At 44.4% G+C, this 12,743-nt stretch overlaps 3 protein-coding genes and 1 non-coding gene across 4 annotated transcripts; 1 reads left to right on the forward strand and 3 right to left on the reverse strand.

Moving 5' to 3' along the window:
• Positions 1 to 346: 346 nt before the first annotated feature.
• On the forward strand, positions 347 to 419 carry TRNAR-ACG. The gene has a single exon. It is a non-coding gene; the product is annotated as a tRNA-Arg (tRNA).
• A 420-nt stretch (positions 420 to 839) lies between these two features.
• On the reverse strand, positions 840 to 4,294 carry LOC101784286 (28 kDa heat- and acid-stable phosphoprotein). Its single transcript, XM_004961443.3, has 8 exons — positions 4,163 to 4,294; positions 3,276 to 3,316; positions 2,845 to 2,919; positions 2,671 to 2,754; positions 2,226 to 2,260; positions 1,832 to 1,917; positions 1,519 to 1,584; positions 840 to 1,181 (listed from the first exon to the last, which is right to left on the reverse strand). Exons 1-8 carry the CDS (start codon positions 4,227 to 4,229, stop codon positions 1,147 to 1,149), a joined length of 489 nt encoding a protein of 162 aa, XP_004961500.1. The 5' UTR covers positions 4,230 to 4,294; the 3' UTR covers positions 840 to 1,146.
• Positions 4,295 to 6,170: 1,876 nt separating this feature from the next.
• On the reverse strand, positions 6,171 to 6,824 carry LOC101762429. Its single transcript, XM_004963599.1, has one exon. The coding sequence runs from the start codon at positions 6,822 to 6,824 to the stop codon at positions 6,171 to 6,173; it is 654 nt and encodes a 217-aa protein (XP_004963656.1).
• Positions 6,825 to 7,753: 929 nt separating this feature from the next.
• LOC101784680 (transcription factor VOZ1) lies at positions 7,754 to 11,411 on the reverse strand. The gene is made up of 4 exons (XM_004961444.2): positions 11,054 to 11,411; positions 10,645 to 10,968; positions 8,804 to 9,329; positions 7,754 to 8,711 (listed from the first exon to the last, which is right to left on the reverse strand). Exons 1-4 carry the CDS (start codon positions 11,315 to 11,317, stop codon positions 8,056 to 8,058), a joined length of 1,770 nt encoding a protein of 589 aa, XP_004961501.1. The 5' UTR covers positions 11,318 to 11,411; the 3' UTR covers positions 7,754 to 8,055.
• Positions 11,412 to 12,743: the final 1,332 nt, after the last annotated feature.

Raw genomic sequence — 12,743 nt, forward strand, 5'->3', positions numbered from 1 at the left:
GTTCAGTGCAGTGCAGTGTGCAGATCTCTGCTCCTGAGGAGCTGAGGAGCAGTGCGCGCTGGAGAATGTCAAGCCGACAGGCCGTGTCAGTGCCAGGCAGGCCAGATGACCCGGGCGCCGCGGCGGGGGGGGGGGGGCGCGGAGTCTGGACCTCGGCTTTGGTGGAGATTGGTGCACTGTTCATTTCGCTTTGAATGGGAGCCCCCACCCCCCAAGTAGTGAAACAGTACTGTCGTAGGACTCAGAAACGATGTTCGCCAGGTGACGGCCAGTCTGTTCGACATCGAGGAACCTGCTTGTGTTTAGAAACCGATTTATAAATGTAATTATCTGCTCCGAACACAGGGACTCCGTGGCCCAATGGATAAGGCGCTGGTCTACGGAACCAGAGATTCTGGGTTCGATCCCCAGCGGAGTCGGTTTGCGTCATTTTTGTTTTCCTCCTACTCCTGTATGTTTTTTTGGTCGCTGCTAATAAATTGGCAATTTTATTGGGGAGTAACGAAATGACATGTCTAATAAATTGGCAATTTTAAAACGTTTAGCTTGTCATTGGTAGATCAAGTGAAAATCCTACAATTTTTAGATGAATCTTGCATTTTGATTTAGTTTCAGTACATCAAACAATACATGGCCTGCCCATGAATCCATGTCCAGAATACAAAAGCTAAAGAATTACTGAGTGTGAGCTCTGACAAAAGTCTCATTGCCGTGAAAGTGAAAAGCCCATGAAACGAACAGCTGTTGCAAAACGAAGGGAGTATTTGCAACTCAGCCGGTCCAAACTCTCCGAAGCAACCCAAGCAAAGCCATGTCACAAAACAAGCTAGGGTTGGGGGAAGAATAATTAGAATCGATTTGCTTTGATAAATACACTGATTATAGCAGAACATGACCATATGATCCAACATAGGAAACAGTATGAAACATTGTTCGGAAAAGTTGCCATTACTATGCCACCGTCAAAGTTGACAATCCGTGGTCATTGGCCAGCACCACCAACATACAAACGCAATACTACGCAAAATCGTAAATAAGTGCAGTAAAAGGGACTTCAAGCGACATCTGAAGCACGGAAACTACTGCTGTCATTCAGCTACCACAGCTCCCATAAAACCGTATACTGTCCATATATACTTTGGCAGGTCACCTGCGCGCTTCAGCCTTCCTCTCTTCTTTGGCTGCCAAGTGCCAACATTAGCAAGTGTCAGCAACGCCGTGGAGCAATCAACCAAACGAGACAGTACAGGTTAGGACTCCAATAAATCATGCAAGAACAATGAATAGTGTGAGCTTGCTGATATAGCAATGTAGGTTTACACTGAATTAAATTCATGCAGTATGAAAGAAAGTTGGTGACAGCTTAACAGAAGAACGTGGCAAAGACACATGGAGATGATAAAGTGGAGTTTTCATCGAAAGCTGCCGAGGACAAACATCTAGACCTGAATTTTCTAATAATTTCCTAATGTGGCCAACAGGCTTGTTCCTAACAGGCGAAAGTAACAAGAGACATACCAGCTTTTTCCTCTTCACGCTTCTTTGCAGCTTCTGCTCTTTGTTGCCGAATCAAAGCAAGGCGGTCTGTGTTTGCATATGGACAGAAAGTATTAGAAAAGCCCAGGCCGCGGCAATTAGTACAACATGGTAGTAATTGAATCAAGTTCATCACCTAAAGCTACATACTTGCCCAAATGAGATAACAGCAGGTTATTACTTTTAACAGTAATTTTTTCGTGGTGCATTAACATGAATAAAAGAATTATGATCTGAGTCTACTGGTACAAGATCTAAGTACAAAACAAAATAAGGGATAGAGGCAATGTTTCACCTAAATCTTTCCTAGCCTGTTCTGTTTTTCCTTGCTCCTGAAGCTTCATATAACGCTCATGAGATTTCTGTTTTTCAAGCTCCTCTCTGCAGCAAGGAGACTCGTAAGACCAATGAAAATACATTACAGGCATAATGAACACAACAACCTCCTGAGGCTCTAAAATTGCGGCTGTGCACAGTCAAAAGCTGTTGGTATCAGTGCTATCAGCAAATAATTTACAATTTTCTGATTCAACATTAACATTCCTTTTACTTCGTTTACAAAAAAAATCCAAAAGAAGCTTTGATATAAATATTCTTTCATGATTTACAAACATGATATTAACAAAATCATCAGTATGGAAACAAAGAAAACATAGCATGCGCCTACAATAATAACATATGATATTAACCTTTCACGCCTGGAGATATCAGTTGTCTTACCAATCTGCGCCAGTGCAAAAGAGTTAGCTTAGCACAAGGATACAAAATGATTAAACAATTTAAAGAACAGGAAACTGTTACAGCAAACTATCATAACATATGAAGGGAAAAGAACATGAATCCTTCCTCTGATCAGGATAACAACATTTAGAATGCCACTAGCAGGTTCAGTAAGTACAAGGGAGCACAATAATTCTAGCATAACTTCACCATGTAAGTGCAGTGCCATAACACTTATTGAAACTCTTATTAATTATTCAAAACATGTTTGTATAGCAACCTATCTTCACTTAAGACATGAATGAATTTTCTTCCTAAAGCATATACACAAGATTACAAGCCTACCATCACCATCGTCCATGGACAGATATTTGACCATATAAGCAGTGAACAAGCGTAAAGTATCCCACTTACATCGATGTCCTTGGCTTTTATATTCTTTGGTTTCACCAGGTTTGGATTCTCAATCTCGATAAGACCTTCTGTACCCTTGTGTTTCTGATTATATTAAAAAAACAGTTTATTGCATCGAACAATGTAAACAAGCAAGCTGAATGTATGTTTTCAGGAAGAGTTCCAATGTCTCACGGGTTTTGCAAAATCTTCAGATTCTTCTTCCTCTTCTGGTTCTCCCCTTCTATCATAGACATCCTTTTCAGCTTGCTACAATTTGATTACAAATAAAAGTCAGACACCAAAGCGAGCATGAGATAATCACAATATTCATGTGCTTTGATTCAAAAAAATGTTAGCCATGCACATCGCTTTTAGTCAGCAATGGACAGGTACACGGTTTTGAACACAAGTGGGTTGTACAAATTAAGCAAGTCAATTGCTAAATGAGAATTAAATTTTATTGGCATGTTCAGAGTAGAAGTGAGAATAAGAGAAACAGAGGCAGCAATTGCTAAAGCTTATTGGCATGTTCAGAGTTGAAGTGAGAATAAGAGAAACAGAGGCAGCAATTGCTCAATGGAACATTAGTGCAGTAATGTTGAGAAGAAAGGGCAGGTGCAAACCTTCTTAAAGGTTCTTGGACGGTCTGATGAACTACCAGCCGCTGCATTCAATTTCACATGAAAGATATGAAAATTTGTAAAAATAAAAGCTCAACTCACAGCAGGATCAAATATCAAATGAAGCATAGCAAATGTTGCATGCACCAAGCTTATACTTCGTTTATTAAGCATATCAAATGTTCCATAGCAATATATCTGTCCACAACAAACATTCAGCAGTTTCTTAATTTGGAAATCAATAGCATACTGTTCAGCAGTTTCTTAATTTGGAAATCGGCAAAGTGCTGACATTTATATCTACTGGTTGAATCAGACAGGAATAATTTTCCAGAAGAAGCACGAGCACATCCCATGACAATACACAAATTACTTGACAAGGTTTGAGCAAGACGAGATTCTGCTAGTTGAGCATGCACGGCACACGGGACCTGAACGGAACAATCAGCACCAGACTAAAAGTTGGTAAAACCTCTAATTGAACAGCAACACCTGGTTCATGATCCCAGTCACAATTCCTCGTCTCCTCCCCGCAATAAAAAAGGCATCACATTGCACAAAAGTAACAGAAGGATGCAAGCCACCGCAAGGGCAGCCTGGGCAGGCTATGCCGGATCAAACGGAAACAGAGTATACGGGGGGAAACCGCTCCAGTACCCCCAATCACCCGATCTGAGCTCCCCTTCCCAAAAAAACGCAACCTTTTGAAGCTAACCGGTAGCTTTCACCGCGACTTGACAAGAAGCAACAAAAGCCCGCTCTCCACGCCCGCCGCGACCGATCGCGCGATCAAGAAACAGAACCGCGCAGAAGGGCCGCTAAACCCTACGCTGCGGCCGAACCGATTTGCAGACGAAACGGCGACGAGGCGCATTGCGTAGCGTACGTACCGATCTCCTCGGGGGAGGAGAAGGTGCGCTCCCCCGTGGGCTTGTGCTTGAACTTGCCCTTCGCCATGGACGCGGACTGCGCTTGCGGATGTGGCGGCGGCGGCAAGCCCTGCAGCAGCTGCTTCGGTGCGTGGGGTGGCCTCTTGGGGGTTGTCCCCGCTGGGGGTTGGGGCTTTATTGGCAGCCGAAGAGTTGGGGACCGAAGTCACCGAACCGACTCGGAAAGCCACCACCTGCCCCGATCACCGTGGCCGCTACGAATCCCCTTTGGCTCTGGTCGTAGTCGAGTCCGAGTTTGTGTCGTGGGACACGTAGCTTTGACCGCTGGGGCAGCTGACTTTTCTTTGCACCGTACTTGTTTTTTTTTTGGCGAATACTTATTAAGATATTCAATGAATCTATATCAAGAAAAAAATCACCTCTTGTATTACTAAAAAGTTAAACGAGGATTTTTCGTTTGATCTGAAATTCAACTCTATGACAGATTAATGGAGGATTTGTTTGCGGCCAAAGTTTTCTATGTTAACGAGCTTAAAGGGGTTGCATAGAATGATCATGGGAGGAGGTAGAAACATACGGTGTGTGCTACCGGGTATAAGTGGTGTAGGGATAGCGTGACAATGCTTGGCAGGAGCAAGTGAAAAAGGCAACTATGGTGGCTAGTGTGACAACATATGGTACGCCTTTTTGAGAGGAGGGTTTGGAAAATGAAACAAGAAAGGATCAAGGAGAAAAGAAGATAACTAACAGATGCACATAGGAGAAATGACGTCTCGTGAGAGGAGGAGGCGGGAAATAGAGCGGGAATCGATTAAAGAGAGAGGAAAATAACGAACATATACACACCAAAGAATCATAGCACGGCAACTATTTAGTTTTCAGGCCGTTAGGCGACATATGCACATAAGAAAATGCTCTTCATGTAATAGAAAATTAAATATTAGAGGTAGCGCATAATTTGTTCATAATGGGTTCTGATGACAGTTTAGTACCTTTGGCATAAGTTGCTCTCATTTGATCATGATGGGAAATAGAATAATATCCAAAGGTCAATTAACGAGCGTATACTTTTGGGGCTTGGCAGTGGAATGCACTAAGACCATTCTTAGCGGGGGTTTAATTTTCATTAAATGATGTGTCACATCAGCTGACATGGCAAGTTATTTATGAGGAGGAAGACTACGAAACATATTGAAGGTTTGAGAGCTTCATTTCATCTGATTTCATCCAATCCGGTGCATTAAAGATATAGTTTCATCCATTAATGTGGTATTATTGGAAACTGTCTATTTTCATTGAGAATGACCTAAAGGCGATGTTTGGATTTTGTGGAAACTAGATGGGAGTGGCAAATGTGTGTTCGAACAAGCCTCCATTCTAAATCTACATCCAAACGTCGGTATAAGTTTTGTTTGTGTTTGGATTGCAGATAACGTTCGACGTATGTTAACCGTCAGTATAAGTTTTGTTCATTTCGAAACACAAACAAAGCAATCTTTATGTATGCGTTTGTGCCAGTAAGAAAGCTACGTTTTATGTGTACAGAATTCTCATCACAAACAGGAACATAGCGTTAACCTTGTACTACTTAACACCAATTTCGCGGTTGACGTCGACAAGTACATTGGCAATGCCAACCATGATCAGTACAAAATTCATGAGACAATACATCTTTCATCTTTGTACTTCAACACAAAGAGAACTGAAACAAAGTTTCCAAAGCACAGCAGCATCGATCTTCGCGCGCCGAGCCTTGCATGCCCGGCTTCTTCTTCCACGCTAGCTCCTTCGTCTTTGTTCTGAGTCCAACTGATCCATCTGCCGTGTCGCGCGCGTGGCGCTCAGATGATACCTTCTTGCACCGGACAGCCCCGCTGCCGTGTTCCGCGTCCATGCGTTCGCCTTCCTCGCCACCGGCTGAGTGCTGACCGTTGTTTCGCCCTTCTTGTCTTTGTCAGCTAGCTAGTCACTTGGTCTCCAACAAGCCGTGAAGAGGAGCTCATCGATCTCAACCTGCACGGAGCACCGTGCGCTCGTGCGCCACGCCACGCCTGTCTTCTTCGGCCTTCTCCCACACGGCGGGCGGCAGCCGGTTGCAGCCGCCTACCCACACCCCGGGGCCGTGGTACGCCTGCCGGCAGAGGGTGTGCGCCACCTGATTCCCTTCCCTGTAGATGTGCCGGACGTCGCGCCCGGGGAAGCACCGAAGTAGCCCGACGATCTCTTCTTGCATCGCCACCGGGATGCGCGTCTGCGTCTCCTCGCCGCGCAGCAGCTGCACCAGTACCAGGTCGTCGCCCTCGACCACCACCCGCTGCAGGCCCAGCGCGAGCGCCAGCCGCAGCCCGCGGATCATGGCACGCGCCTCGACGATGCCGACCGTCGAGTGCTCCGTCTGCTCGGCGTACGCCAGGACGACGCGGCCGGCGCCGTCGCGGATCGCGCCGCCGATGCTCGCCCGCCGCGAGCCGTCGTTGTAGACCGAGGCGTCGAAGCTTACCTTGTACCAGCCCGGAGGAGGCGGCGTCCACCGCACCAGCACGACGCGGGAGGGCGGCGGCGACGGCTGGAACGGCCGGGCGCACGGAGAAAGCGGCTGCACGCGGCGGCACGACGGGCTCGGGAAGAATGGCGCCGCCGAGGGGAGGAGCGAGCACGCCATCTCGACGCTGATCGAAGCCTTCGGGTGGAGTTATATTTATACGGACGAGGAATGGAATTGCAACTGGGACTTGGAGGGCTGTCGGATTGCGTCCCGATCGGACGTCCGAGGTAGGTTCAACCACCGTTACGCGTCTTTTTTTTTCCTTCTCCCATTCGGATTCGTTTGTTGCCGTGAAACCGCGCCGGCGGCATGGTTCCCTCCGCTTTACTCTCGTTCTGGAAGATGATCGCCGGATCAGTGACCTTGACCATGATCGTCTGAATGTGCGAAGCTATGGGAGCTCCTGCACACGACACTCAACTCGACGCATCATCGGAGAAGCCGGGTTTCGTCACCTGGATGCATATACGCAGCGCCAGTGACTTATCTGGTGCAGTTCGATCGTTCGAAGGAACGACGCGAGATCAGATATGGGGAACTGCATCTGCAGCGCAAAGTACCTCCGAAATGCAAAATTCTTCATATGGCTAATGCTGCAGGACCGTTTGCGAGCTGCGGCGAGGATGGCCTAACTCAGAAATTCTGCCAGCCGTGTTTCAGGAACATGGAAGCTTTGCCTTGCCTGCGAGGCTGCGACCTTGCAATTGGAATTGCAATGTAAGTTGACCTTGCAATTCATTGCAATGTAAGTTGTTTGCTAGCCGTGTTTCAGGATGGTTGCCTTGCCTGCGACCTTGCAATTCGGGGTTGGTAACCATTCTGAACTCTACATACAGACAACTAAATTGCAATTCGGGTTGGTAACTATTCTGAACTCTACATTCAGACAACTTATATTTTTCTTTCCGCACCCCTGGTACGCAAATGCAATCCTCTTCTTGGGGCCGTTGGCTGCTTGTTACTACATGGGTAGAGGCGTAGAGCAGTGGTGCGTAATAGACGCAATCAAAGAAAAGCGAACTAATCCACAATCACAAACGGGCACATATTCGAAACTCGAAACGGCTTGAAGAAACTTGGGACCAAAAACATTAACCCAAGCGGCTACTGGTACAGCAGACTATTTATCTTACACTCAGATTGGCAGCTAGGACACCAGACTATATTTTACAGTCACAGTTAATGCAAGTATATCACCGTTTCAAACACACTGGCCAGCCAAATCCGGGCAGAACCAACCAATTACAATTAGAAGAGGTGAAGGGCCACCCAGTTTAGCCCCTCATGCTGTTAGTTTGCGCTTGAGAAGTGCCATAAAATGGTTGAGCAGCTACATTATGGCCTATCTTCAAGTCCCGTCCCTTGGGTTCCAAAAGAAACTGCTTCCTTCAGCTGAGTATCCATGGGGAAGATGAGGTCCGTACACGACATTTTCAGAATGTGGAAGATGAGGTCCGTACACGACATTCTCATTTAGAAATGTCATTTGGTTCACCTGTGGCGCTGCTTGATAAGCATTTGGAGCATCGACTTGACTGGGGGTGTTAACATGTGCAAAAACGTTTGCATTGGTATTCTTATGATTAGCCTTTGGCTTGCTCCTAGCAGTCCGTTTGTTCTCCACTGGACTGTCTGCGGTCAGCCTGACCATTTGCTGCTGGATTTCATTCAGTGAACTACTGGCAAGTTTTGATTTGGCACTCTTTTTGGAGTCACAAGACTTGTATTCAAGACGGTACAAGGCAAGAGCATCAGAAGAATTGATCTCATACTCGAAAAGATGCCACTCATGGCTGCTTGATGGTTGTGGGTCCATGTAATAGGACCTCTTCAGACCTGCGAAATCTTTCATCAACTGCTTCCTTGATTCATGCCAACCACGACCACTGTAATCTGGCAATGACCTTTGCTTCCGGTTGCCACTCTCAAATGCCCTTCTTGGAGTGTCAAAGAAAAGCCATTCTCTAAGAGATTCACCCTCCAGAAGAGAAAGATCGAAAAGTTCTGCGACAACAGCACAAAACTAACAGTTAGCACAATAATTTGCTAATATCAACATTAACCATACAAGCCGGCACTAATATAACCAGACTTACCAGGGGCATTCCATGGAGACTTGGAAGTTGCAGCTCCTCCACACACAGGAATACCAACATTCTTTCCTTGTACTTTTGCAATAAGAGCAGCAAACAGAGGCCCATCTTTCAAATCAATACCTCTTGGACGCATCACGGGTCTTGTCCCAAGAAGACCATCATCATTCAGAGCCAATCCAGCATGGTAAGGGTTGCAGTAATCTCCAGAGTCTTCTGATCCTCCAACTGGCCTACCACAGTCCCAAAGTGCACATTTTGGCCCCAAATACTGAGAGGGTGATGGCCATATTGTTGTAAGCAAGTCTGACATATGGACAAAGACATCTCCAGTATTTTGCTCAGAGTTATTCGCATCAATATATGAATGAGGTGGCAGATCTAATGGCAAGTCGAACTGTTGATTTTCCAGTGGACCGACCTCGTGCAGGTTATTGAAGTGATCTTCATTAGAACCAGGAAGATTTATTTTGTAATCATCATCTTGAAGAAAATCGTCAATACTGAGTTCATGGTCTATATAGTACATCTGCAACCAAAGATAAGAAATAAAAGCTCATTAAAGCTATTAACAGAGATGGTAAAACTAACATGAACAGGCACTACAGGCACCAAACAAATGAAACTGAATGGAATGGCTGTTGTCTGCTCCTCTGTGTTCTCTGTGTTTTTTTTTTCTCTGTTTCTACCCTCTTAGTGTTCTCTGTGCTCCTTTTCTCCTCCTTTTGCGTCCATGTTCATAACTTTGTACTTTAATTCCTACTTAATACAATGACAGGCAGCTCTCCTACCGGTTTGAGAAAAAAGGAAATGGACACTAATGTAAAATGTGCATATGATCCTTTGTCATATTGGAAAGGCACAGCTTAGAGCTTACAAAAATTTAATCGGTGACTAAATTTTTTGACAAGTAGTAAATGTAGCAAGTCTGGTTTCAACAGAGTTACAGGGACACACAGCAAGGCTTAAACATGTGCTTCTAGGGCCTATCATTATTTCCGAATTACAACTAGCTTAACTACACAAGAATTGTACTGTTACGACTTATGCTCTTCGAAGCGTAAAAATACTACTACCACATTATTCACATGCATCAACATATTTGTCTATGCTAGCACACTGAACTACAGCACTCCAGAAATCGACAATGCAAGTTGAAAGAAAGTCATCACTTATTCGCATCTGAAGGTGACTGAAGTTGGAATGCTGATATATACTTTGGTCTACAAAGGACAAAGCATATACAAATTAATTCTTAACAAAAGTGATCGATATAAAACCATGTAGTATTATGTCCTCCACCATAGAATTGGACGAATGAGCCCAGTCATGATATTACATTTACAAATGAAACATAAGACATATGCCATGCTGGCAGGATATCAAATCAACAGCAAATTTTGAAATTGATCAGCAAAATAAGCAATATTGAAAAATAGACAAGGAAAAAGTTCATAAGTAATCTATACCATTAAAGAGAAAGCCTGCTACTTAACATAACCACAGGAAAAAAATTAATGAATGCTTGTGCAAAATTGAAATTTCAGAACATGCGTACAATTCCAGTCAGCATTTTTTTTCATCGTGATGATTTCAGTAGTAATAAAAGAGAGCATCCTATGTATATAGATATCCTATAGAGTGAAATGCTTCAACAAAACAACTACATAAGTGACAGAGAATTACACCCTATCCAACAAAATTCAAATGCTTGGAAGTTGGAAAGACTACAAACTTAGCAATTCATCAGCAAAAAGATGGAAGTATCAGGGGTAAGCTCCTTCCCTGATTAATCAGGAAAATTAGAACAATTTCCAACTCTATCATTTAAATGTATACGCTACCTGATCATTGAACTGGTCGTTGAACATCGCATTAGCAACGGCTGCCACTTCTCCACAATCTCCCTGCACTCCCTGACCCAGAGGCTGCTGCAATGGGGCAGCGCCCCCAGCCACAGCTTCACCCTGTTGACCGAGATTGGGCATCTGGACGTCCTGCCCGTGCCCGTGCCCTTGGTTCTGATGAAAAGCCGGCACCTGCTGCGGTGATCGGGGCACTGCGAGCTTGCTTGTGGCGTCATCCTCCTCCTCGGCCACCGCCAGCTGCAACAGCCGCAGCGTCTCGGACGGCGGATCCGAGGCCTCCCTGTTGTTCCCCTGCGAGTTCTGCGCCGCACCACGATAGCCAGTCAGCACCAATCTACCGCACACGAAAGGGGAAGTGAGGAGGGCTAGGGTTCGGCGGGCTTGCCTGGAAGGAGGAGGCGGGGGAGGGGACGCTGAGCTCGGCGCGCCACTCGCGGAGCATCTGGTGGACCTGCTCCTCGAGGACGGCGGCGTCGGCGGAACGGCTCTCCTTGCGCGCAGATTGGAGACCGGAGAACATCTCCTGGAGGTCGTCCACGCGGTTCTTCGCGCGGTCGCGGAACTGGCGGTGCCGCGTCGACGAGCGGGAGCCCTTGCCCCCCGACGCGGGGTGGGCGGCGCCGCCGCCGTCGGCCGGATCACCCGCCATCGTGCTGATCAAGGCGACGCTAGTGGCGGGTGCTGCGGTGGAGGTTGGGGGAAGAGACGATTGACTCGATTCGCCCTCAGATGGTTGGCAAAGGACGTTTTTTTTTCCCTTCCTTTCTTTTAACTTTCCTTTTATTATTTTATTAAGTTTCGATTGAGGAAATTGCAGGGAAGAAAGACCACCGTTTATCTTTGCTTTTTGGCTGCAGAGAAAGCCAATGTTCGGTAATGCAAAAAAAGTGTAAAATAGTTTGTACAAGAATATGCTAAGTTAAAACTTTAAAAAATAGGATGCAATACTAATAGTGTGATGGTGAATTCTATATTTTCATTTAAAGCTTACAGCCAAATCTATGTAAGTTAACACGTCATATTTCTCAAAACGAGAACCAAGTAACATCCTCCGTTTTTGTTTATAAAGTACGGAATGACTTAGCATGATCTTCCAAATTACACTTAAACCGTTCATTTATATTATATTATATTGTTTATGGTTATAAATTTACAATTATTGTGGAGTATATTTGATTATGGATCCAACTATATAAAATTTACATTATAAAAAAATTGATAGTTAAATTATTGGTGCAAGATTGCTAAGTTTGAATCTTGATATGCGTGTACGTCTTAGAGGGAGTATCTTTTAGCACCTTCTGCAAATCAGGAACCAAGCCCTACCTTTGGCCTCCTATTGTTAATGCAACTATTTCTTTTAATGGTATGGGATGTGACTGAATCTAGGGAGATGTTTATAATGATTTCATCAACATCAAAATCTACAAGCATTACCTATTACAAGCATTCCTACAATAGAATAAACTTGTGCGCATTTATAGAGGTAAATATGTGTGCGTGCATATGTGCCTGTGCAATTTTTTTGAAAAATAAACTCCAAACTAATGCAAATCAATCAAATAAATTGAGTATGGCCCCTCACAAAAGAAAAAAGGGGGAGAATTAGATTGTAAATTTATTGCAGGGAGAAACGATGGCCGTCTTTTCCGTTTATTCTATTTAAAATTTTTTGTAGTACTCCTATACGATACTCCCTCCGTTTGAAATTATAAGTGATTTCAATTTTTTTGGAGAGTCAAATCATCTTAAGTATAGAGAGGATCACAATGATTTATATCACCTAATAGGTATACTATGAAAATATATTTAATGAAGAAACTAACGGTACTTATCTGGTATCATGAATGTTAGTACTTTATTGTATAAATTTTGGTTAAACTTGAGATGCTTTGACTCTCCAAGAAACTTATAATTTGAAACAGTGAGAGTATGATATTTTGGACCAGATAGGAAATGGTCTTATTTTATTTTTGTAATTTTTAGCAACTCTTTTATTTATTGTTTCGCAAAAAAGCTCTTTCGTTTAGTATTGCACGAATGAATTCATTTTTTTAGCACTACACGAATGAATT

Source organism: Setaria italica, chromosome III, assembly GCF_000263155.2.
Source record: "Setaria italica strain Yugu1 chromosome III, Setaria_italica_v2.0, whole genome shotgun sequence".
Taxonomy (NCBI): domain Eukaryota; kingdom Viridiplantae; phylum Streptophyta; class Magnoliopsida; order Poales; family Poaceae; genus Setaria; species Setaria italica.

Coding starts and splice junctions, on each gene's coding strand:
- LOC101784286 (XM_004961443.3), bottom strand. CDS start 4,229: ATGGCGAAGGGCAAGTTCAAGCACAAGCCCACGGGGGAGCGCACCTTC. Junction 2,920..3,275: donor GTCCAAGAACCTTTAAGAAG/GTTTGCACCTGC, acceptor ATCAAATTGTAG/CAAGCTGAAAAGGATGTCTA. Junction 1,918..2,225: donor GATATCTCCAGGCGTGAAAG/GTTAATATCATA, acceptor TCCTTGCTGCAG/AGAGGAGCTTGAAAAACAGA.
- LOC101784680 (XM_004961444.2), bottom strand. CDS start 11,317: ATGGCGGGTGATCCGGCCGACGGCGGCGGCGCCGCCCACCCCGCGTCG. Junction 10,969..11,053: donor CCCCCGCCTCCTCCTTCCAG/GCAAGCCCGCCG, acceptor GGTGCGGCGCAG/AACTCGCAGGGGAACAACAG. Junction 9,330..10,644: donor ACGACCAGTTCAATGATCAG/GTAGCGTATACA, acceptor CTTTGGTTGCAG/ATGTACTATATAGACCATGA.
- LOC101762429 (XM_004963599.1), bottom strand. CDS start 6,824: ATGGCGTGCTCGCTCCTCCCCTCGGCGGCGCCATTCTTCCCGAGCCCG.